This window comes from Bicyclus anynana, chromosome Z (genome assembly GCF_947172395.1).
Source record: "Bicyclus anynana chromosome Z, ilBicAnyn1.1, whole genome shotgun sequence".
NCBI lineage: Eukaryota > Metazoa > Arthropoda > Insecta > Lepidoptera > Nymphalidae > Bicyclus > Bicyclus anynana.
Window position 1 is genome coordinate 4198701 of NC_069110.1, and position 27626 is coordinate 4226326.

Genomic DNA, 27626 nt, shown 5'->3' on the forward strand with positions numbered 1-27626 from the left:
TTCTCTCGGTCACTGGTTACCGCGTCATGGGCTAGGTGGGCATGGTGTTGTCAGGGTATTTCCCGCCGCCTGAGACGGCGTTGACCTTTTACGGTTGATATGGTCTCTCCTGACCAACCCTCCTCCTTTTGCATCCGGGCTTGGGACCGGCAATGGCGGAGTTAACATACACCTATAATAAAAAACAATGAACAATGCTTTGTGGCACAAATAGGGAAAAATCCGAAAATCGTAAACGATTAGTTTAAATATCTATATCACAAATATACTTAATATTGATTTATCCACTCCACCTATATCTATCTATAGTGTTGTGCCTATAAAGATTTTAACAATTGATATTGGTTGATATATTTTGTGACGTCCCAATTTTATTTTTTTAAAGAAAAATGTCAACAAAGTTACATTTTCTACGAGTACAATATACAGAGAAAGTAAGTAAATATATTAAAAATTTTTAAGACATTTGTATTATCTTCTTATGAATTTCCTATGACTTTAATTAAATTAAATAATAACTTTTTTGGTACAACGTAAATAATAAGTACAGTTTCGAAATTGCTTTACAACAAAATCACGTAAAACATTACATTGCGTAACAAATATTGGGGTTATAACGGCAAACAGGGTGTAATATACGTAACTATACCATGAAACAACAAAGTTTATACAGAAACAGAGAGCTTTCTCCACAACACTTACGTGCTTATAATAAGTTAATTAACCTATTTCGAGAACAATTTCAATTAACATGTAAACATTACGTTTCTACTTGGGAATTCGATCGCGTGCTAATATTTGCCGCACTGTATTGCGTTGCGTACATTTTTTACGCTTCAAAATCGGCGCCCCCAAAAATAAAAGCTACCTAGCATGTCGCGAATTATTGTGAAATGGAAGGGATCGCGACGCGCGTTCGCCACGCGCCACGAGCCGACCGACAATGCAAACTTAATTCTTTGATTGACACTTACAATATTTCGGTAAGTGATGCAATATTGTGATGATTATCGTTACGCCGTTACGCCGTTACGCAGCGAGAAGCTGGGGATCGGGGGATTATTATCATTGGCACGCTTCACTGCTCGTCCCTGTTACGAAGCCAATCTCTCGACGTGCTCATGTAAAATAATTTTGAACTAGACGGCCGATTGGCAGGGCGAACGTAAACAATGAATGATTCCTTTATTTACTGACTTCAAAAAAGATTTTTTGATTTGTATTTATGCATGTATGATTGAATGTCCGTAATTATTTTGACAAATAACATTAATTCATTTATGAATAGATTTCGTTATCAACCCATATTCGGCTCACTGCTGAGCTCGAGTCTCCTCACAATTCATAGATTTATAAATGACTTTTTAATTTTTATTTTATTTATATTTCTCCGTAAAAATTTAAATATTACCTACATTTTAAAAGCTCTTTTCTTATAATTTATATCAACTCGATTTTCTTCTTTAATAATGAACAAATATATTTAATTGATTTATACGAGTAGGTACAATTTAATTTTGATTTCCCTTTTTTAATCGAGTCACCATACAGAATTCAGAAAATAACTGCTATATGAGAATCCTAAAACCTGATACATATTAATCATTTAGATTCAGTAACTTTAAATCACAGTTTAATATTTATATCCTCCTATATAACACCCTTAATGTAAAATTTCCAAAAATCCATTCTTTATACAATTTGTAGGTTCATTTAAAATTTTTAATATATCTAATGATGAGTCAGTCTCACTATATTACTCTGAATAGCCGGATAGCCGTGATAGCCCAGTGGAATTACCTCTTCCTTCGATTCGGAGGGCGTAGGTTCGAATCCGGTCCGAGGGCATATACCTCCAACTTTTCAGTTATGTGCATTTTAAGAAATTAAATATCACGTGTCTCAAACGGTGAAGGCAAACATCGTGAGGAAACCTGCATACCAGAGAATTTTCTTGATTATCTAGGTGTGTTAATCCGCATTGGGCAAGCGTAGTGGACTATTGGCCTAACCCCTCTCATTCTGAGAAGAGACTCGTGCTCAACAGTGAGCCGAACATGGGTTTGCTAATGATGATATTCTTACAAATAAAACTATTGTTTAATGTATAAGTGATCTAAAGCTTCACGGGCTAACACTTAACGAAAAGACGCATACAACTGCGCTGTGGCCCATGACGACTTAATGCCCCAGGACAATAGTTACAAACGATTTAAACTCTCCCCAGGGAGCTATAGTCGCCCCATTATTACACCACCCTATGATAACAGGCCCGTTAGAAATATTCAAAAATGAAATTAATTATTCGTAATATTAATATTTATTAAATCTATTTAAAATTTATTACGTTTAAATATACTTGGTAATAATAACCGTATATAAGAGTTACTAAACAATTACAATTTGAGTAACGATTTCACTGATCAAAATTATTCTCTAAACAAAACCAGTACAGACATTAACACTAGCTGACGTCGCGTACGTACGTAAAAACCGTACTAGAAACCCAAGAAGTTCTCGGAGCAAATGTCAGGCAATGGACGTCCATCCTGTGGCTGTAAATGATGATGATAAAGATGATGATGATATAATATTATAATATATATACATTTGTCTATTACGAAAGAAAGGAAGTAAATTTATTTAAGGTGTAGACAAAGACATCTAACAATACTCTAAAGGGCGATGATCGAAACCGTGATCCTATTGACTCTGTGTCTAATTTAGTATAAATTATTACGTCAACACATTTGTTTCTTGTCCTTGTGAAATGATAATCACACTAATATTATAAATGCGAAAGTTTGTGTGTAAGTGTGTAAGTGTGAAAGTGTGTAAGTATGTTGGTTCCTCTCTTACGCTGTAGCTACTAAAGTGATTTGGTTGAAATTTTGAATGGAAATATATTTATGCTCTGGATTACTTTTCTCGGAAAAATGTATGGTTCCCGCGGGATTTGTGAAAAACTGAATTCCACGCGGACGAAGTCGCCAGCATCCGCTAGCTAACCTCCTCACAATACGCTCCGTCAGACCCTTGATCCATCCAGTTAAGCGCAAGCTTCTTTCATTCTTCTTCAACAATTCTTCTTCTTTGTTGGTCGAAGCTTTTCGCCATACGACCATTGACTGAAACAACTATCGGAATATAGTTGACTCAGCATTCCACATGGCCTGTATTTTTTAACCGTCTTCCAAAAAGGAGGACCGATTATAGACTGATTTTGAAAATTCTTTTTTTTTGCTAAAATGATGCAATATGACATGAGACATGAAATACGACCGAATTTGACCTCAGAATAAGCCTGCTTGTAATTTTATCGGATTGTATTCAATATCCCCCGTGACCCTTACTTTCCTTGTGACCATTTCCAAATGAACTATATGACTTCACTACAACTCTATTTAAACCGGACGAGATTTGTGAGGTGACGCCCCTAATGGCACCCTTAATTTGTAATGCTTATTAATAGCACTCATTTGCATAGTTTATAAGTCGATTTATCCGACGGGCGTAAATGGAAATATTATTTTAAAGTTATAATACCTTTTGTCGTTCAATAATTATCCGTATTTTACTTGCATGGCTCGTTGGTCCAGTAGTTGGCCTGCGTTGTCATGTATCATGAGGTCCTAGGTTTCCCTGTTCAGGTTATGAGATATTAGGTTTTCTTTTTAAAACATGAAGCATGGCAAGTTGGAAAGTGGTATAACAAATCATTAGTGATGACATCAATCGAAAGGTCTCGGTGACCATTATGCTCTATAGTATCATTATTATCACGTAGTCTGCCATTCTGGTGACCATTATTCATCATTATCATGTAGTCTGCCAATCCGGTGACCATTATGAACATTACAGCGTATCATCATTATCACGATGTCTGCCAATCCGGTGACCATTATGATCATAACAGCGTATCATCATTATCACGTAGTCTGCCATTCCGGTGACTATTATGATCATTACAGAGTATCATTATTATCACGTATCTGCTGAGCTTGATTCTCCTCTCAGAATGAGCAGTTAGGCCATTAGTCCACCACGCTGGTCCAATGCGGATTGGCAGACTTTACAGAAAATTAAGAAAATTCTCAGGTATGCAGGTATCCTCACGATGTTTTCCTTCACCGTTTGAGACACGTAATATTTGATTTCTCGAAAAATTGGAGATGCATGCCCCGGACTTGATTCGAACCCATACCCTCCGGTGGTCGGAAGCAGAGGTCATCATATCCACTGGGCTTTCACGGCACGAGCTGTATAATTTCATTCAATCGTATGTCGTGTACAAGTCAAAGCTGTGCATACTTTATTAAAAAATATATATTTCTTTCCAACAAATTCAATGAAAAAACGTCGGATTAATAAGATTCCTTTACGCGCAGAGCAAAAGATTGGAGGCGAGATTTTAAAAATAAACCGATACTTTAAAGCGGAGTGCGCTGAAAGGAGACGAAGCTAGCGGCGGCTCCGAAAATTAACTCAGAGTGGTATTTGCCTCTCGTCTCCGTTTGACGGAGCTCATTGGGTGTGAGAGGGACGGGGCATAAAGGAAAACTCGCTTCGGGCGAGGGAAACCAAGCGCCCTATTGTTTTGCGTGCCATGAAGCGAGAACGAGCGCTATACGTATACTACGTGTATAATATTAAGACGGATGATTGAAATTTAAAATGAAAATCGTAATACCTTTTGTCACTTTTAAATAAATATTCAAAATTGTGACTTGTTTATATACCTTTATATAGTCTGGCGAATTCGTTGATGACACTCCCATGATATGCGGGCGACGGGGGAAAGACTGCGCGGGTGAGAAATCGTGCGTGCGGGGAAGTGAGGTGCATCAGTTGTGGGTTTTTCATTCATCGTTTGCACGCCCCCCGGCCCGCGCGGATATAGTAATGTTTCCGTTTCTTATAACGCCGACAATTTTCGCCATTTCAGACCACAAAACTTGCCCACAGATAAAATGTAGCAAATAAATTATACATAAAATATATAAAAATTAATCGCAAAATGCGTTGGTAAGCGAATAACTCAACAACGCCTGAACTAATTTGGCCAATTATTTTTTTAAAATGTTCGTTGAAGTTCTAGGATGGTTTTGATGGCGAGAAAAATTTAAAAAAAATCATATTCCCATACAAACGATTCGTAATAATTTGAATTTTAATATGTATAGGGTAGTAGGAGTAGGGTAGGAGTAGGGTAGTAGTAGGGTAGGGGTAGGGGTAGGGTAGGGGAAGGGTAGACATAGGGAAGACGTAGGGTAGGGTAGGGGAAGGGTAGACATAGGGTAGACGTAGGGTAGGTTTAGGGTAGGTGTAGGGTTGGAGTAGGGTAGGTAAAGCTATGGAAGATGTGCACAAAAGTCAAAGCGAAGCTTGACCGGGTCCGCTAGTAATGTAATAAATTCATAAGAAATAAATTCACGGAGTAGACTAATAGTCCAAAACGCGGGCCCAATACGGATCGACAGACTTCACACACGTAGAGAATTAAAAAAAGGTATGCAGGTTTCCTCTCGATGTTATTCCCTCGCCGTTTGAGACACGTGTTATCCTACTAAAACTATAAACGCGAAAATTTTTATGGATGTTTGGATGTATGTTCCGATGTTTGTTACTCTTTAACGCCGCTACTACTGAAGTGATTTGGCTAAAATTTGGAATGGAAATAGATTTTACTCTAGATTAACACATAGGCTACTTTTTATCCCGAAAATATCCAATGGTCTCCCGAGATTTGCAAAAACTGACGATTTTGATGATCTGAATGTTTGTTACTATTTTACGCCTCGACTACTGAACCGAATTAGCTGAAATTTGGTATTGAGATATATTATAGCCTGGATTAACACATACAATACTTTTTATCCCGGAAAATCCATGGTTCCCGAGGGATTTATGAAAAACTAACGTTCACGCGGACGAAGTCGCGGGCGTTCGTTAGTTTAATATAAAATGCACCTGAAAAATTGGAGGTGCATGCCCATGATTCAAACCTATGTCTTCGAAATCGAAGGCTGAGGTCATATCCACTCGGCTATATTTGTGTAATGTGTCCCCAAAACCCCGTGTTTGGTCACACTGGTATATCGGGATAGTGGCTTAAGAAACGATAGACATATCGTGTTTCCTGTGATTGATGCCGACGGCGATAGTGCGCGTACAAACAAGGGACAGACCTTCAATATATCCCGATATATTATAACTTATAACACTAGTTCATAAAAAAAGAATAAGAACTTTGATAATACAAATAAATATTGCTTGAAAAACCGAATAGTTTTGAAAAATCACTAGGGTGACCAAGTTAGGTATGTTTTTTTCGAATTTTTCATATTTTGAATCAGTTTTGTCAATAGCTGTAGGTGCTGTTTAAGATTTTAAAGATCAATTTTTTGTCAAATTATACACAATAAAATTACACAATAACAATTTTAAATATTATTTATATTTAAAATTTTTAAAGTAAGTCATTTTACAAATGTGTTAAGGACAATTTGAATTAAGTTTCAAAAACCTGTATCTCAAGATTCTCGCACTTCCTGCTTAGAATAAAATTATTTTAACAATCATAAAGAATTAATAGACATTAAAACTATATATATAATAATAATAGATAGGCATATAGAAATAATTGTGTGTGCACATAATATTAATACGATATCAAATAATCTTTTTAACATAAAAATAGATTTTAACACAAATTACTAAACCGATTTTTATGAAAATTAAATGGGACCTATCTGGAAGTATACTCTTTCAAAAAAAAAAAAGAATTTTCCAAATTGGTTCAAAATGACAAAGTTATAAGGTAACAAACATTAAAAAAAGTACAATAGTTACAATAGAGTTTGTCAACTCTATTGTACTCAACTTTGTCAAGGAATCACTGTAAGTTTTAATATTCTTTTAGATCCATTTCATACTTGTGTTTGTATTTCAATGTATTTACAAAAGTCTTCGAACAGTGCGTGGTCGCTCATAAAGTGGCACAAAGTCACTCAGCGGGCGATGGAGCTAACGAGCGGGCGATGGGTTTCTCTGCGTGATCGAATCAAAAAATGAGGACATCCGCAGAAGAACCAAAGTCATATAGCTCAGCGAGTCGCGAAGTTGCAATGGAAATGGGCAAGCCACACAGTTCAAAGAACCGATATACGTTGGGGTCCCAAGGTGATGGAATAACGACCCCGCATCGGAAAGTGCAGTGTTGGTCGACCCCTCACTAGGTGGATATCAAGCGGGTTGCAGGGAACCGCTGGATACTCGCGGTACGAGACCGTTTTGTTTGGAAGTCCATGCTAGAGTCCTATGTCCAGCTGTGGACGTCCATCCTTGGCTGTTAATGATAATGATTTAGTTATCGTACATCCTTTTCTTTACCTCTGTCATGGTGAATGCTTAGTAGATAATGATTATAGCTTAACAATTTATTTACAATAACCTAATGAACAATAGAACACACTCACAACCATATTTATAGCTGTTATATTAACCATGCTTTAACCATGTTTATAGGTTATTATTACCTACCAAAATTCAAAATTTTGAATTTTGTAATGAAAAATTTGAATAAGATGAAACCAAAATAGTCTTAAACTCGAATAGGAAAAATCACCACTATTTTACGTAGATGCCGCCCGTGCTTCAATAAAACATCCCCTAACAATGTCACTATCAGCGCCCCAAAAATCAAAGACCCGTAGAACATGGAATCAAAAATATACCCAAAATCAAAAGGAGTTTCCACAATGTTGCTCTAACACTAACAACGCGTGAAATCCTATTGAGAGCTTCAAAGAGACTATAATCCTTGATCCGTCGCATTCACGTGAAAATGGAATCTATTGTATGAGGAGTAGGGTGGAAAATGAATTGCACATTCTCAAATGCACAGCGCACATCCATAGTAGCCCTCGTGAAGAAAATAGGCAATATCATCTGCACAGATTTGATAGCCTCAGGCTTGCTGATGAGGTGCTGGCTCTAATTACACAACAATTTGGTGCAAAGCTTTTGTCGTTGATGAAGGATCAAAAATCTGCGTAATATATTTTCTGCTCTAATTTCGACAGTTGTTTGCATAATGCATGTTAAGAATATAGGGGTGTGGATTGTGTTAAATGCAATGATTTACACTATTAGATATGTTACATGCCTGCAAAATCACTGCATAAAGTCCAAACTCAGCTGCTCCACTGGCCGCAAGATATTTTAAAAGCAGTTTAGTGCCCTTTCATATCTATATTTATAACAATGAAAAGATCACATAGATAACGTGGACTCACAAGCCGGAAATCCTGGGTTGGACCCCCGGCAGGGTCGATTGAAGTTTTCTTAATTGGTCCAGTCTGGCTGGTAGGAGGATTCGGCCGTGGCTAGTTACCACCCTACCGGCAAAGACGTACCCTACCGCCAAGTGATTTATCCTTCCAGTACGATGTCGTGTAACCGAAAGGGGTGAGGATTTTCATCCTCGTCCTAACAAGTTAGCCCGCTTACATCTTACATTGCATCATCACTTACCCTCAGGTGAGATTGTAGTCAAGGGCTAACATGTGAAGAATAAAAAAATAATAAAGAATAGTAAGCGTACAGAAATATCAAAAGACCACAACTTTTCAGACAATATCAATAGCATAATTCGTTCTAATTTCTCTCTCTTTATAAGGCAGACACTTGGAGCTTACCACCGTTGTTAATGGGCATGTGTGATGTGCATTTATGGGCTTTCATATTATTAAATACTAGCTGACGCCGCGCGGTTTCACCCGCGTGGTTCCCGTTTCCGTATGAATACAAGGATAATATATAGTTTATAGCCTACCTCGATAAATGGGCTATCTAACACTGAAACAATTTTACAAATCGAACTAGTAGTTTCTAAGATATCAAGCAAACAAACAAACTCTTCTGCTATATAATATTAGTATAGATTAAAATATTGAATTTTAAGATATGAATCTCTTTCAGGCTATGGCGGGAACAATTTGTCAGCGATGCCGAAATCGCCTTTAGAAGCGCACACACATCTCAGGCAACCGGGTAAGTGCGTTTTTATTTAATAAGTTAATAAAAAAGCTTTTAACAATTGCATATTACAAATTCCGTACCTTCGTGGGTTAAAAATGAGCTTTCCTTTAATTATATAGAATAATAAAATGTTTTTGCTAGCTACGAGTACATGTGATTTAACTTTATTAAATTATTTAAACAAAACTAATTTAATAATTAGTTTTTTTTTCAATAATTAGCTTTACGAAAAATTAATTATTTAAACAAAAATCCTGTTATAATCAAATGCCGACTATCTTTCATGACAAGCGTTAAAGAAAAGTAATGCTATCTATGGATTAACTTATCCGTTCTTTACAAAGCAGACTCAAGATCTTTGTAAATAATAACTATAAAAAGAATGAATATTTTTACTGTTACACAATTACACAAATCTCAAACATGCGTACTAATTAAAAAACACATACTTACTGAAATTAAACAAATTACTTTATTTAACTACCCAATAATGGGTTTTGTTTGTTAATTATTTTTGTATTAAAATATTGTAATATGTAATAATAACCAGTGCACAGTAAAACCAACTGTGGTTTGTGTTGCACTATGGTTAGGCTTAATTGAAATGTATTTTTTGTAGAATACTACAAAAAGACATAAAAAGACACTGTACTGTACTTTTTACATGGGGGGGGATAAAAATTATCTATAGCTTATATTTTTCGTCGAATCTATTTCAGACGTCGCCAGTAAAGGGAGAAGGAATAAAGGAATTGTCTAACGAACTACAATATTTTCTTTCATACATTTGCAAAAGTCCCCAGCAAACACTCTGACTGTTTATCGTCCACGGTCAGTTACCCTGGGAGGACATTTATTTGTTCCCCGGGCTCGTGTATGTCCAAACATATTCTTTGGAGGGTAACGTATAGAATGGGCAATTTAAATCAAATCTGCTCTCTAGAAAATACCCACGTTCTACATATTTACTTTTTATGAGTAGGTATAATGAAAATTCTGTCTTCTTCGTCATTTAAAGACAAGCTGCAGACTAACGACCGTTTGCCGATAGTAATTGTTATTATTATTTACAAAAAAAAAAATTGTTATTTTATTTAAAGATTTGTATATTAATAACTAATTTGGCACGTTTTCAAATGTACGCTGTAAACAAAACACAGCAATAAAGGCTTTTTATTTTTATTTATCATTTATTATTTATAATGAAAATTTATTTAACAACTAGTTGATGCCGCGCGGTTTTACCTGCATGGTTCCTGTTCCCGTACAAATACGGGGATAATATATAGCCTTTAGCCTTCCTCGATAAATAGGCTATCTAACACTGAAAGAATTTTTCAAATCGGACCAGTAGTTGCTGAGATTAGCGCGTTATAGCAAACAAACTAACTCTTCAGCTTTATAATATTAGTGTAGATACTCGTATTATCTGGGTGGATTTTTTTTAACAGTTTACTAAGAATAAAACCTAGTTCTAGCTAGGTTTATTGCTCCCTGCATACTAAATTTCTTGAAGTCGTTGGAGACGATTTTTATTCTTATAAATTAGCAACTAAGAACTCTATCGCCGATAACTTTCTTGCGATTGGTTGCTTGCGTAACTGTAGCAAAGCTTGGCTGGGTCCGCTAGTATAAATACACATAATGTTGTATTTATATTTATATTTAGATTTAGAACTCTGCGTACCACATTTTATATTATTTTTAGAGCGATCGCGCTCTCGATAATATCCGCGCAGTCCTTCCCTCTGCCCGCGCGCACGACTTCACACCCGCGCAGTGCTTTCCTCCCGTCACCCGCATATCAACGAACTTGCCAAGCTATAGGTGCTACATTTATTTTATTTTTATGCTTCTCCTGTCATACCGCATACAAAAGATACGGCAAATATTAAATAGTGTTAACAATTGTAAATTATTCAAATATTCTATGATTTCTTTTTCAAAAGACAAACTATTGAGTTTCTTGTCATCTCTTTTCAGCAAAACCTGCTTTTTAACCGGTGGTAGAGTCTTTACATATAGTCAAACTTGACGTTTAAAAAGTGCTTGTAAACTGAGCCTACTTGAAATAAATGATTTTCGATTGATTGATTGATTGATTGAAGAGTTAGTTTGTTTGCTATAACGCGCTAATCTCAGCGACTACTGGTCCGATTTTGAGTCTTTACATATAGTCAAACGTGACGTTTCAAAAGTGCTTGTATAGCCTACTTGAAAAAAATCAAATGTTTTATTAAAGCTACATATTACTTGCGGGATACCATTACAGTTTTGATAGTGAACATTGACGGTCGCCATTTCGTCACAAAGCTCTGTTTGCGCGTGTCAGCCGCGTGACTTTTGACACCGGAGTCGCGTTACATGCGGCCTGAATTTTGGGGTGCCCGCTTTTACATTTACCCTGACACAGAGGTCACAGGAACACAAACACCGCAAAACATTAAACAACAAAACCAAGAAAAAAACAATCGTTTTTTGGCTTTTACTAGCGGTATAGTCCGAAAACAAATCAAATTTGGTATCATCTACCCGCAAAAAATTGTAATGCTTTAAAAATAAACAGTTACATCGTCATTAATTAATTATGAAACACGGCTTAAACTCACGTGATATAAGGTCGGAGTATGCCCGACTAGTTTCAAACACATACATATATAATTCCACCACTCAACCCCTTTCCCAAAGCGCGATGCGAGCGGCTACGCGCCGCGTCGCCCCTTTGCAGTTTAGATAGTTCCGCGATGCAAGAAACAGCTCATGACTAAGGGACCCGATTGGGTTCGAAAATAGTCGGGAATTCTCCGACCATATATCACGTGAGTTTGAGCTGTGTTTTATAATCAATTATTATGAATAACACCCACGATATTTTAAATTTACATCGTTATAAGACCAGGAGATAAAAGTATATTTTTAAAGAAAACATCTAGCGGAAACTCGGTCACGCAAATACTAAATAATTCATTGTAAATACCTGAATTGTACACCACTAGCTGACCCAGAAAACATTGTTTTGCCGACTCAGCTTAGTGTTTCGGTATGAAATATAGAAAAATCACGAGTTAGATAACTAACATGTAGGATACATTTTCCTCAGTGCCTAAAGACAAAAGTCTTCAAACAGTGCGTGTTGCCAGTGATGACCTATGGTTCCGAGCCTAGGTTGCTAACTATGGGCCTCATAAAAAGGCTCAGAGTCACACAGCGGGCGATGGAACGAGCTATGTTAGGAGTATCGTCATCGAATCAGAAATAAAGAGATCCGCAGAATAACCAATGTCACTGACGTAGCTCAATGAGTTGCGAAGCTGAAGTGGCATTGAGTGGGGCATATAGTTCGAAGAGCCGATAGATGTTGAGGTCCCAAAGTACTAGAATGGCGATCCTGCACTAGAAAGCGTAGTGTTGGTCGACCACCCACCAGGTGGACTCAAGCGATTCGTAGGGATTCGCTGGAAACAGGTGGCTCAATATTGTGTTGTTTGGAAGTCCCTACAAAAGGCCTATGTCCTGCAGTGGACGTCCATCGGCTGATATGATGATGATATGATGACATTTAGGAATCAACTACTTGAATACCAGTTAAATCATCATTCATAAGTTAAAATATTGTACAGGAAATGACTTGAGAGATACAAAACCACGTTTACCCGTAGATATTAAAATGAGCCGTGAGACAAATCAATAATATTTGGCATAAATATTCATGACCGGGAATAAACATGAAACCAAGGCGCCTAGGAATTCTGTTCACAAGACTATATCAACCACGCGACATTTTGTCACGCAAATGCATTTTTCCAAGGGATCGGAATACGTATAATATTTTTTGAGATTTTCACACTTTTCAACCGACGAAATTGTGAAGGTTAACAATTGGACGCGTATATTTTTTTAAATGTATGAACACGCATAACTTTTTAGTGAGAGGTTCGATGTTGATAATTTAATGGTTTAGCTATTTCTTCCAGACTACCTCTGGATAAAGGAATTAATGCTTTAAAATGCGGAATCATCATTATCAACACATATTCGGCTCACTGCTAAGCTCGAGTCTCCTCTCAGGATGAGGCCAATAGTCCACCACGCTGGCCCAACTTGGATTTATTATTTGTGTGGTATGCAGGTTTCCTCACGATGTTTTTCCTTCACCGTTTGATATACGTGATATTTAATTTCTCAAAATGCACACAACTGTAGAGTTGGAGGTGCATGCCCCGGACTTGATTCGAACCCACACCCTCCAGAATCGGAGGCAGAGGTCATACCCACTGGGCTATCACGACTCTAAATGCGGAATAGTGCATGAAAATACGAGAAGAAAACAAAATCACAATAATATGTGGGTACCCACAAAAAGTATGTGTAAAAATAAATAAATAATAAAAGTTGTTTGTACTTTAAGTGATATCAGTCATCAGCTGACTATTTCAACCCGATGGCTTCGACATACATATCATTTATTATCTACTGTATATGCTATTTTACTGATATTTTAAGGTAATTTTTCATACAATAAATGTACACTCCATTAAATTGACGTACAATCAGTGACGTCAGGCGTCACGCGAGATGTATTCCCTGACATGCGTTTAATTTTGCCCCAATAAAACAATGTTATTACAGGGTGTTTATTCGACGTTTGATCGGTCCCACCCAAAGACAAACCGCGTTACTCAAACACGCTGTATAAACAGGGGGTAAACTTATAAAAAAGTCGGGCAAATATAAAACTTGGCTAGTTCTACTTCTACTAAAGAGACTGTCGCGAGTAAAGCAGCTTTCTTAGTTTTTTCTTGGTGAAGTATCTAGAAATAGAAAATTAATTTTATTTCAAACCGTTTTAAAACTAGTTGTGACGTAATAACCTTATGGTTCCGTAAACTTTGAGTCTAAACATTAATAGAAGTAGAATACAGTAAAGTTTTAAAATTTGACTATAAACTAGCAGATGCCCGCGACTTCGTTTGCGTGGAATTCAGTTTTTAGAAAACCCGCGGGAACCAACGATTTTTTCGGAACAAAATTAGCCTATATTTTGCTCAAATGAAATAAATATGAATCAGACAGACAGGAATTTCAAAATGCTTTTTTGTGTTTTGAAATGGTGCAAATAACTACTAAGAAATCACAGACACTTCAATTTCATTTACTAATATTGTAAAGCCAAAGAGTTTGTTTGTTTGTTTGCTTGAACGCGCTAATCTCAGGAACTACTGGTCCGATTTGAAAAATTCTTTCTTAGTTGGATTGCCCATTTGTCGAGGAAGGCTATATATTATCCCCGTATTCCTACGGGAACGGGAACCACGCAGGTGAAGCCGAACGTCGTCAACAAGTATAATAATATATTCTTAACAGATTAAAAATAGAGCAACGGGGAGAAAGCTAATAAGGTACATAATAAGCTACATTTTATGAAATAAGAACAACCGAAGTCAATAAAAAAAATGATAATTCATTTTGGCGAAAAAACCGTTTGATGTTAAATTATCCCCAAGATGATCCAAAACAATTACCAACCAATAATCGGCGATGTCTTAACAAATAGAAATGTCAAAATTTATCTGCAGGGCGAGCTTTATTGAATCCGAGATTGGGGCTGGAATTGCAATCAAACAGCTAATAGTAGAGGGGCCTTTTACTGGACGCAATACAAGCTTGCCTTTTGTACTTTTAGCTACCAACTATAAGGAGCATAATAGACTAAGAGCAAGCGACAACCAGGCCTTCGTCTTTTAATAAAAGATGATAGTTTTTCAGCTCATTCTACTACCATAGGTAAGTACGGTAACTAACTATGTAGTTAGGATCGTGGTTACTTTGGGAGGTAATGTTTAAATTTTTTTTATATTTTTTTTTTCATAACATAATGATATTATATCTCCATTTTGTCACTTAGCTTCGCGGCAGCTTTAAGGGTCTCTAGCGAAGGGTGGCCATGAAGCCATGTGTCTGCTGAATAGTTATATAATTTCATTATACCGAAAAAAAAAATTACACTTTATACATAAACAGTTGAGGGTCTGGATCCTTGAAAGCTGCTACCTCAATAACCACGGTCCCATGATAGGAGCATGAGCTGACAAACTTTCAGCTTTTATTAAATGACGAAGGTCTGGTTGTCGCTGGCTCTCTGCCTATAATAAAGCAACGTGCACTTCGCAGTATGGCATCTACCCTATTTCCTAGTGCGCGGTAATGCAGTGAAATGGAGTAATTATCGATATATTATTATTTTATTGCCGTTGCGGGGATGCTCTTCTATTGTCTAAGATCACATATTTTATTCTTACCAACATATCGATTAAAAGGAAAACTACTCTGCGAAATACAGCTACTGGTATTCTTTTATTTTTATCACATCATCATCATGTCAGCCAATGGACGTCCACTGCAGGACGTAGGCCTTTTGTAGGGACTTCCAAACATCACGATACTGAGCCGCCTGCATCCAGCGAATCCCTGCGACTCGCTTGATGTCGTCAGTCCACCTGGTGGAGGGTCTACCAACACTGCGTTTTGTAGTGCAGGGTCGCCATCACATACGATGTTTAAAAATGATTATTATTCAAATAGAAATGTATTCACTGCAAGAAAATATAGCATATTTTAAATAGGTACATTTAAATACAGAGCACAGAAGCAGAAATAAAATTTAAAGTTTGTATCTACATACGCTGTTTGTTCTTTGTATTAGCTTGCTTGTTTACATTATTAAAAGTTAATCAAATAAAATTAAAAAATATTTTATCACCATCGTATTTAAATCCTATGGACTTCCATTGTTAGTTTGATTTACTAGGACGTCTATTCTGTAAATTTCAAAAGATTATCTTGAAATCCGTTGAAATTAAGAGTCGTGATAGCTCAGTGAATATGACCTCAGCCTCCGATTCCCGAGGGTGTGGGTTTGAATCCGATCCGGGGCATGGACCTCCAACTTTTGAGTTGTGTGCATTTAAGAAGATTAAATATCACGTGCCGGAAAACGGTTAAGGAAAAACGTCGTGAGGAAACCTGCATACCAGAGAATTTTCTTAATTATCTGTGTAAAATCTGCCCATCCGCGTTGGGCCAGCGTAGTGGACTATTGGCCTAACCCCTCTCACTCTGAGAGGAGACTCGACCTCAGTAGTGGGCCGAATATGGGTTGTTAATAATGACCAATGAAATCACATACTACGAGGAAAAGTTAATAATACTTGTCTTCAAAAATTTATCGTTTAAATAAGAATAATTGCTTATTAACTTCGAATAATACTCCCAAGATAATAACACAAATTCATATAGCCTTAAAATGGCCAGCAATATTGATCGACGGGTGTCTGTGGCGTCATAATTGGAATACAAATTTCTTCTTTGACGCCGCGGCCACGTCGGGAGGGTCGTGATTTGGTCTTTTGTGCGTCACGCATTAACTCCTTCGAGCCTCTAGCTACACCCTACACCATGCAGCGTATGCCACTAAAATATACACCTTATTTCATTATGCCCACGGTTCATAACGCTTCACCATCACGCATGATCAACGATTTTAGTTTTACTGCTAAAGGAATAAGAACTGTTTTGTAGGTTGTAAAAAAATACATTCAACACTCACAAATCTCGTGCCAATGTATAAAAATGGTAGTTGTTGCGTTCGGTTAAGGTCGAATTTTGATTAATCATGATGCACGGTGGTGAAAAGATTAGTGTTGGTAATGGGAGCGTAATTACAGTAGAAAAGCGGACATTACGAGGTTCATTTGGCGAGCAGCGATCGTTCGAAGGGGTTCCGAGTGCTTTGGGAATTAGCCTCGCACTGATTTCATTAAACTGCAAACATCGTACGGACGTGACACTAGAGGTACTCTTCCAGAAGCACTTGTCGGCGATTCCAAGCAATTAAGACAGCTAACTTCATCTGACTTATTTAACGACGGGTTTTTGGGCACATACAATCGATATCTATCTTCTTTAAATGATCTTTCATTCCTCAAAATCATCTTGGTGAGATCGTACTCAAAACTGGTCCAAATTTTCCAACGTTATTGAAACCTATTCATTTCTATTGATGTGGTAAACAATTAATATTTGACCGTTTTTCAAAAGTCTCTTGAAAAGCTTTTCTATTTTAGCCGCTTCTTTTTTCGTCGATGCAACGCGGCGATAACATTTTCAGCTGCTATCAGCAGCACAGTCCTCTCTATTATTTGTAACCAGCGGAAGCCCGCGGCTTCGTCCGTATGGATTTCACTTTTTCACAAATCCTACGGGAAGCATGAATTTTTCTGGGATGAAAAGTAGCCTAGTAGCTGTAGCCCAGCATAAAGGAGGAACAAACATACTTACACGCAAACTTTCGCCTTTATAACATTACAGTTAATTTCATATAGGATGGTGCGGGTGACAGTTCATTTCACTCTTGAATGTTTGCCGCGATTCACGATAACAGTACGTATTAGGAACATCATACAGGCGACTGTCACCGTACCCATGCTATCTGAAAAACGCTTTAGTGTGACATCTTTATCATAGGCATACTCGTCATACGGGACGTGATAGCCTAGTGGATAAGACCTCTGCCTCCGATTCTAGAAGATGTGGAATCCGGTCCGGGGCATGCACCTCCAACTTTTCAGTTGTGTGCATTTTAAGAAATGAAATATCACGTGTCTCAAACGGTGAAGGAAAACATCGTGAGGAAACCTGCATACCAGAGAATTTCCTTAATTCTCTGCGTGTGTGTAGTCTGCCAATCCGCATTGGGCCTGCGTGGTGGACTATTGGCCTAACCCCTTTCATTCTGAGAGGAGACTCGAGCTCAGCGGTGAGCCGAATATGGGTTGATAGCAAGGCATACTCAACAGGAGCCCCTGCACGCCACGAGATATTACATCGGCAGATGCTAGACCCACAGGAATCTAAATTATATATCTTACGGCAAAAATCTCTCCATTTCTCTGCAGTGGCTCAATAAATTTCATATAGGGGACGGCTTGTTTGCTCTAGGAATGTGTTGTTGACCGTCGCGGGAGAGCGTCGGAGCGGCTGTCAACACCGCAGGGGACACATATTGTCCCTTAGCAATGAAAAGCTTCTCACAATCTTGTCCCATTTTATCGCCAAATGCAAGCTTGTGAGCTTATAAAAAAATATGTTACTTACATCCAAAATCTACACATGATGAAGTTTTTGGAGTGCGTAAATTTTTATATAGTGGTAGAATCTTTACAAATAGTCAACTGACGTATCTAAAGTGCTTGTAAACTGAGGCTACTTGAAATAAATGAATTTTGAATTTTTTTTTAATTATATGTCATCATCATCATCATCATCATGTTAGCCGATGGACGTCCACTGCAGGACATAGGCCTTTTGTAGGGACTTCCAAACGTCACGATTCTGAGCCACCTGCATCCAGCGAATCCCTGCGACTCGATTAATGTCTTCAGTCCACCTGGTGGGGGGTCGGCCAACACTACGCTTACTAGTGCGGGGTCGCCATTTCAACACTTTTGACCCCAACGTCCATCGGCTCTTCGAACTATGTGCCCCGCTCATTGCCACTTCAGCTTCGCAACTTGTTGAGCTATGTCGGTGGCTTTGGTTCTTCTGCGGATCTCCTCATTTCTGATTCGATCACGCAGAGACACTCCTAACATAGCTTGTTCCATCGCCCGCTGAGTGACTCTGAGCCTTCTTATGAGGCCCATAGTTAGCGACCAAGTCTCGGAACCATAGGAGTATCGAAACCACGAAGTACGAGTACCGACGAAGTATCGAAAACCGCTTGACTTACAAAGTTGAAATGCTTATTAAATGAAGATTTTCCCAGTTTGGTTAATTTTTCTTACTAGTGCATACCCTGATCGTCAACCATATGCACGCCACTGCCAGCGAGTCAGCCAAAACAAACAAAAAAAAACATATTTAACAAATAAACCATCAAGGGTACCGCCGCTCCCGCATTCGATTTCCAATCAAGCAAATATCAAATCGTATAACTAGACAATCTCGCAACAATCCGGGACTGAGGTCGTCCCACCGATTCGTCGCAAATGGAAAATGTAATCGCATTTGACAATTCTATTTGATGCGTAACTTCGTTTAGCTGCAGGTGAGAAATGTTTGGTTACTGAAAACAACAACGCTGATGATTTGATCAAAATTATTACAAAATACGATACAATGATGCTACTATGTTTCAAAATTTCTCAAAGGCTCAGTTTACAAGCACTTTTGACACGTCAGTCGACTATTTGTAAAGATTCTACCACTGGTTCGGAAAGCAGGTTCTGCTGAGAAGATACCGGCAAGAAACTCAACTGTTGCTCTTTTGAAATGAAAAAGTCACACAGTATTATAATTTACAATTGATGATAACAATTACAATTTCTTATAGTTTTACTTCCTGTGTGAAGGTGGAAGCTAATCCGATGGCCTCCAAGCACCTTTATCGTTAAGGAACTCATCAATAGTGTAGTAACCTCGACTAAGTAAATGTTTTTAACACATTGCTTACAGTTGTGTATTGGCAAGTCCATCACAGTCTTGGGGATCTTGTTATAGAAGAGTACACCCATACCTACAAAAGATTTTTTAACTTTTATATGTATTTATTAAACGCAAGCTTCTAGGAAAGTCTTAGAAGCTTGCATTCTGAGAGGTGACTTGAGCTCTGCAATAAGCCGATTATGGGTTAATAGCGAAATTGATTATATGAACTTTTGTATTTTCTCAGCAATTTCAATACTCTAAATTCTTTGCAATTTATACTACTACTAGAGGCGAAATCCCGTTCGCACAGTTGATTTTATATCTGATACGAGTACGTTCTAGCTTCCAGCTAGTTTACTATTCAGGGTAAGGTCGGTGTTCCGATTGACTCGATTCGTATTTTAATTTGTTCCTGCCGTCCGGCTTTGCCAATTCACGCCAATGCGTTTCAGTCTGTCGCATGTCTAACCAATCCGAAACTACGAGTACCACTTGCAATCTAGATGCTGCATTTATTCACAAAAAGAAATGGTCTTCATTGCACTCAGTATATAGCGTCTACGAAAGTACGTATAATAGTAACTACTTCGTGTGTCCAGTGTTTTTTTTTCCTCTGGTGCGGTACGAGGATTTTTGATCTCATACTTTGAACTTTGTGATGTGGTACGAGGTCCATCAACCTCGTATCCCTTGAAGACGCTAGACGTACGAGGTCAATTGACCTCGTACCGCAACGAACGTGTTAAGCCTATGCGAATTTGGATTGCGATTCATGTCGTGTTCGAGTTCGAATCATGAGTAGGTATATAATAATAGAATACTTCTTGGAAAGAATACTTCAGATCTAGCATGAAGTATTGAGTATTTTTTTTAGTTTATTGGAGTTTACTCCTTATGAATCGATCTTTTATATATAGCCCCCGGTATGAAAAAAATATGGGCACTAAAATTATACGATAAACGTTTTTTCTGCGCACCTTTCACCGTACGCGCCCGCTAACAGCGCGTACGACACGCACGCACGACTAAATACTCTCTTCGTACGTTTCACCCCGTAACTGGAGCATCCTGAGGAGATGTTGACTCTACAACGTGCAATTGCAAAAATGACTTTGCAATGCGGTTTCGCGGTGAAACGTACGTAGAGAGTACTTTGTCGGACCTGAGTGACGTTGTCGCATGGGTTCGTCGGCTTTTCGCAAAGGATAGCAAAATAAATATATCATTATATTCATGTTGAACTTTCGCAAAGTAACGCCTGCTTCTATCCAACGTTTTTCTTACTCTGGTATAACCTCGGTCTTCCGCGAAACACGCGGAGATAGATGCAACCCGACTACATCGTCACAGAGACTGAAAAAAATCGACTATCGACCCGCAACACAAGTAGTCATTTATCATAATCATCTCGATTATATCGCGCCTCGCCCTACAAGGGGCGTTTAACTACCCTCCATTTAACAGTTATTTTCAACGTTTTTCATTCGGAACGTGGCTTTTGTTATTGCTTAGTCACCTACGTTGACTGCGAGCCGTGATTCATTCATCTCTTTTAATTCTCTGATATTTTTTTCGATGACAAGTTCAATAGTAAAGATAAGTTGATGATTTTTTTCATCATTAGCAACCCACTGCTCACTGTTGAGCACGAATTTCCTCTCAGCATTCACTCCACGACGGTTCACAGTAGCTACATTGTGTTTGTGCTTTATAAATTCGTATTGATGAATACTCTCCATCTATATGGGTTGTAACTGCATTAGGGGTCTGGTGTTTTGTTTGTTTAATTTTCATTTTATAAAAATGGAAACTTCCCACAACGAATGACAACAGATAAACCAATTAATTATGCATCATTCATGCAGAACTGATTCTGCATGTAATAGATAACAATATTTATGAAATTATCTTTAATATGAATATGAATTTGAAAAAGGTTTTTACAAACAAATACAGAGTTTCCCTCTGTAAAATGAAATACATGTAATTTTATTTTCGATGAAGTCCTCAAAACTGTAATTTGAATCTATTTGCTGACAGGTATAATTTGCTTAAAGAGGCTCCGTTTAGAATTGTAACGAGTCGTATGTGCGATGTTTGCAGAATTTTAAATGCATTGCTATAGAAAGTAGATATGGAATATGTATGTAATATAGAAAAACTGCAAGCGAATAAATGTAGGATTTATGCCCGACAAGTTCAAGTTAGGTAAAAAAACATTTAAGCTTAAATTATATCAGTATATCTTTGTTATTAATATTTATATAAATTATAATATTTGGCCTACGTTATCAACCCATATTCGTCTTACTGCTGAGCTCAAGTCTCCTCTCAGAATGAGAGGGGCTAGGCCTAAGAGTATAGTCCATCACGCTGGCCCGATACGGATTGCCAGGCTTCACACACGCAGAAAATTCTCTGGTATGCTGATTTCCTCACGATGTTTTCCGTCACCGTTTGAGACACGTGATATTTAATTTCTTAAAATGCACACAACTGAAAAGGTGGAGGTGCATGCCCCGGACTGGATTCGAACCCACACCATTGCCATTGCCCAGCATCGCGACTCGCTGATCTATATCAGCAATGATGTTAGAAGAAAAAAGAGATAGATAGGTTACTTAAACTACATTCGATGTTTACAACTGGCACACTAAAATTGTGTGACACACAGTGGCGTTCAAATCAGGCTCAGGTTTGCTAATTAGCATAGTTTTTACGTTCCACTTGCTGTCCACATATAACTTATCTACCTCTTTTTAATACGCTTATATTGGCTACACTTGTAACTATGTATGTAAGAAAATCAGATCTTGGAATCTTAATTTGACTCACTCGGTCTTCGATTGGGATGAAATTTTGCACACGCTCTGAGTTCTGATGACAATACATGACTAGCTAAGAAACGTCATTATAAATCCAATATGGTGGCCTCGCCAAGATGGCGGGCTGGTTGTTTGATATCCACCCCCATGATATGGATATCAAATAAAAGGGTTTGCTGTCAAGAATACGGAAAGAATAGTTACGAGACTAAAATCCAATATTTTTAGTGCGTGCTAAAAGCGTGTTTTTTAGTTTTTTTAACTATTTAAAGTTATTTCTTCTAACATCATTGTATATCGGTGACAAGCATAGCACGCTATAAATCAATAGTCGCTTCTGTACTAGATCCCTTGATCCTTACTAAGAAATACTAAAAAAACGAACAAGACACTCTATAAAACATCGCGCGTGCTATAATCGTTTCTTGGGAACCTCGTGCAAACACTACATACTCGTAGCTTGATTGTACCAGATTGCACACCCTTTGAGCATAGCAGGCTTTCTAGACTCAAAGGTCAAAGGTTTCAAAGGTTTTTACGTCAAATTATAGTAGACCTTTTGTTACTTCTTGTATAGCTTCGTGTAACAACACTTATAAACATACACAGTATTACAGCGCATTGCTAACGCACGAAAATGACGTGTGAAGATGGCGTTTGCTTGCATTACTTCAGCAGGCTAAATCACTATATTTGACGTATGCTAGTTGACATATACGAAATTGAGATTCTATGCAACAAATGTCATCCGGCGACTACTAATGGATACCATACAGTAGGTAGGTGATATTTTCTCGATTGATTTGATGTGTATTTTATAGGTTAACTAGCGGAGGCCCGCGACTTCGTCCGCGTGGAATTCAGTTTTTCACAAATCCCGCGGGAACGTATGATTTTTTTCGGGATAAAAAGTAGTCTATTTGTTATGCAGGATATAATATATATCTATTTTAAATTTGAGTTAATTCGGTTCTGTAGTCGCGTAGTGAAAGAGTAACAAACATTCACATCATTAAATTTTTAAAAACATGGATTATTCAGGGATAAAAAGTACCCTATGTGTTAATTCAGACTGAAATCCATTTCCATTCCAAATTTCATATATACTCTCTCTATCTTTATTTCAGCTTCGCGACTCGTTGAGCTATGTCGGGGACTTTGGTTCTTCTAGGGATCTTCTCATTTTTGTCAAAGTCAAAGTCAAAGTCAAAATTCGTTTATTTCAATTAGACTTAGTTTACAAGCACTTTTGAAAGGTCAAGATTATGTCATAATTTAATTTAATTTAATGGTGGTAATAATAGTCGAAAACTTAAAACTAAAGTTACAAGGGTTCCAAACGCGCCTTGTTCCGAGAAGAGCCCACAATAAACTCAGCCAAGGTTTTTTTTTTGATTCGATCACGCAGAGACACTCTGAGCATAGCTCGTTCCAACGCCCATATATATTCTAATAAATATGTCGAACAATACAGAAAAAAGTTGGTAGGTACGTAATGGGTTAAAATAATATACATTATGTTACTACACTTAATTTTTTTTTTTAAATAAAAAGATATATTTTTAAAAAACAATTACTATGTCAGTTTTTCCAATAGCTTTGATTCGAAGTTTAAGGAACGGCGGGAGGGTGATAAAATTCAAAGGTAAAGTCAACAGGCATATTCAATTTGTGATGGAAGTAGAACTCGTGGATCTCGTGTCTGCTAACGGTGTTGAGCATCATTATATACACATATCCTTGACAGTAATAGAGTGGTAGACGGGTTTTCCTGAACATATACTTCTTTGGCACGTAACTTTTCATCACAATACACTGCATTTGCTTGTTAATTGTGTCTCTTTTTGCTATCAACTGTAACGGAATAAAACAATTATTTTAGCATTGATGAAAGTCTTGCAAGTTGTCTCATAAAAATAACGCAGTCACGCACGCGCTTGCAGCTCCATAAAGCACCCTTATTATAACTTCATCTTATCAGCCAATGGACGTCCACTGCAGGACATAGACCTTTTGTAGGGACTTCCAAACATCACGATACTGAGCCACTTGCATCAAGAGATTCCCCGCGACTCGCTTGATGACCCCACCTGGTGGGGGGTTGACCAAACTGCGCTTGCTAGTGCGGGTCGCCATTCCAGCACTTTGGGACCCCAACGTCAATCGGCTCTTCGAACTACAGCTTCTCAACTCGTAGAGCTATGTCGGTGAATTTGGTTCTCCTGCGGATCTTCTCATGTCTGATTCGATCACGCAGAGATATCTACTCCTAACATAGCTCGTTCCATCGCCAGCTGTGTGACTCTGAGCCTTCTTATGAGGCCCGTAGTAGTAGCGAACAAGTTATACGAGAAACGAGATTGACTTACATGCCTCAAACTGTTTTGCCTTATTATACTTACATAAAGATAATGTATTTGGTGTGACTGCCACGTGGACAATACTACATCGATTGTCTTGCGCAAATAATGCGGCATTATGATATCAGGCTCGCAGTATCCGAATTTATAAATAAAATTCAGCACATCTGAAATACAACAAATTAAAACAACTACATATATCAAAAAGTCTTAGTTTTCATTATCAGCTGATTTTAAACAGGAACTTAGACCCACCACGCTGGCCCAATGCGGATTGGCAGACTTCACACACGTACCTAGAGAATTAAGATAATTCTCAGGTATGTGGATTTCCTCACGATGTTTTTTCTTAACCGTTTGACACATGTGATATTTAATTTCTTAAAATGCACATGACTGTAAAGTCGGAGGTGCACGCTCTGGACCGGATTCGAACCGACGTCCCCCAAATCGAAGGCAGAGGTCATACCCACTGGGATATCACGACTCTCTACACACACACACATCTTATTTTGTATCACTTACTAAATGGGAAAAATTACGTGATTGTTGTCATTGTTGATTACCTCGAGGCAACTCTGCATCAGCTAATTCCTCTGAATCTGCATCCGAAGACCTCAGGGAATATGCAGCTTGGTTAGCGGGAATGGCTTTCCATCCATCACACGTAACAACTAAAATAGCTTAAAATAACTAATTAATTAAATTAAATACTTCACTTCGGCGACCCCGCACTAGTAAGCGCAGTATGGCTGACCCCCCACCAGGTGGACTGATGACATCAAGCGAGTCGCAGGGATTCGCTGGATGCAGGTGGCTCAGTATCGTGATGTTTGGAAGTCCCTACAAAAGGCCTATGTCCTGCAGTGGACGTCCATCGGCTGATATGATGATGATGATGATGAAAGACTTCACGTGACCAGACAGCAATACTGCCATACTGGGCACTTTACCAATGAACATCTATTTGGACGAATTTAGATGTCTAAATGTTTTCTCTTTAAAATATTATTGATACGGGGCCCCCGGCTTACAGGGGCCCCTTACTTGTAAGCATAGATTTGTAAAATATAATCCACAATTTCACTTAATCTGGTTAGTCTGGCTTCCCGGAAAAAAAATCATAAAAAAACTGCCTATAGAGTTTCAATTCAAAAATGACATAATTTAAAAAAAGCTATATTTTTTCCTGTCCTACAGGTTAAGTCACTCTCCGATTTATATTAAGCAAGCATTTTTCTTTCTTTCGAAAAATCTACCAGATTGGTGTACCTTTTAATAGATTTTGCAACATATAATTTAGCAATGAGTTTTATTGAATTATAGTTACCATAAAATACCACAATCGAGTTAAACTTTGAGCAATGAACCATTTTATTTAACGAAATATCATTGCATGTTGTTAATTAACACTGAAATAGTAATTAAAATTTCAACTGCGGCGAAAATATTTCGGGAGCCGTTCTGTCCAATTGTTTGTCGAATCGCAATAACACATGAGTGTTTGTTTTGTTCGTAATATCCTGTATACTGTAAATAGCATTCCAAAAAGGCATAATAACAACGGATTTAAACCTCAATAGCTCAATGATTAAGTGGTCGGACTCTTCGCCGATGGGTATTGGTTCCCGCTCCGTTGACTATTGTCGTGTCGTCGTGTAAAATGGGGGTAGGTTCATTAATTGTTATCAAAGTTCAATTCAATCTCACAGACCACTAATACCTGTACTATATTATTAATTGAAGTCTTACTAGCTCCCAAAAATGACGCCAAACTCAAATTGGAAAGATCTTGGAATCGATCTCAGTACGTTAAAATATTGAGCCGTGATAGCCCAGTGGATATAACCTCTGCCTCCGATTTCGGGGGTGTGGGTTCGAATCCGGACCGGGGCATGCACCTATTCAGTTGTGTGCATTTTAAGAAATAAAATATCACGTGTCTCAATCAGTGAAGGAAAAACATTGTGAGAAAACCTGCACACCAGAGAATTTCTTAATTTTCTGCGTGTGTGAAGTCTGTCAATCCGCATTGGGCCAGCGTGGTGGACTATTGGCCTAACCCCTCTCATTCTGAGAGGAGACTCGAGCTCAGCAGTGAGTCGTATATGGGTTGATAACTCGTTGTTATCGACGACGTTAAAATATTATAGTACCCACTATTTTCTTAGTATATGGGAAAAAGAAGAAAATATATAAATATTCTTAATTTCAAGTTCTAGTAAAATCAAGAGGAGCTGAGATAACCTAGTGGATACGACTTCTGCCTTCGATTCCGAAGGCGTAGGTTCCAATCCGGCCCGGGGCATCACCTCCAACTTTTCAATTTAATATTTTAAGAAATTAAATATCAAGTGTCTCAAACGGTGAAGGAAAAACATCGTAAGTTATCCACGTGAGTTAAATCTGCCAATCCGTATTGGGCCAACTTGTTGGACTATTAGCCTAACCCGTCTCATTCTGAGAGGTCTCTCGTGCTCAATAGTAAGCCAAATATGGGTTGTTAATGATAATGATGATCATCGATAAATCATTCTTTCAAAGTTCGTTCATCGTACACTAGATGGCGCTACTAGTCGGTTAGCTCGCGCTTGCAATTGTATTTCTCCAATCATACATTAAGCAGAAGACATGCTGCTAACAGTAATGTATTTAGATTTAAGTCCATACTTAGTACAATTAGTTTTTGAACATCCACTTTTGTAAGTGGGTGGTATTAACTGTAACTTATCTAATATATTTAGAAATAAATAAATAATCATCAGATCAAATCTATTATAAAAGCTTGTATTTAACTAATTGTCTTGTTTTGTGTGAATTGAGATTTGAGAGTACATTATGGTCACTATCATTAACTTATGTTAAAATAATGTTGTATTAGCTATACCAATATTCAAATATTGTAAAGTAGGTG

At 37.8% G+C, this 27626-nt stretch overlaps 1 protein-coding gene across 2 annotated transcripts in view; it reads left to right on the forward strand.

Moving 5' to 3' along the window:
* The window catches only part of LOC112042889 (DNA-binding protein D-ETS-3), a 93263-nt gene that overhangs the window by 46237 nt on the left and 19400 nt on the right, over nt 1-27626 (forward strand). For both annotated transcript variants that reach the window (XM_024078075.2, XM_024078076.2), the window contains exon 5: nt 8983-9054. In XM_024078075.2, coding sequence (XP_023933843.1) covers nt 8983-9054 — 72 coding nt within the window. The remainder of the gene's footprint in view (nt 1-8982; nt 9055-27626) is intronic.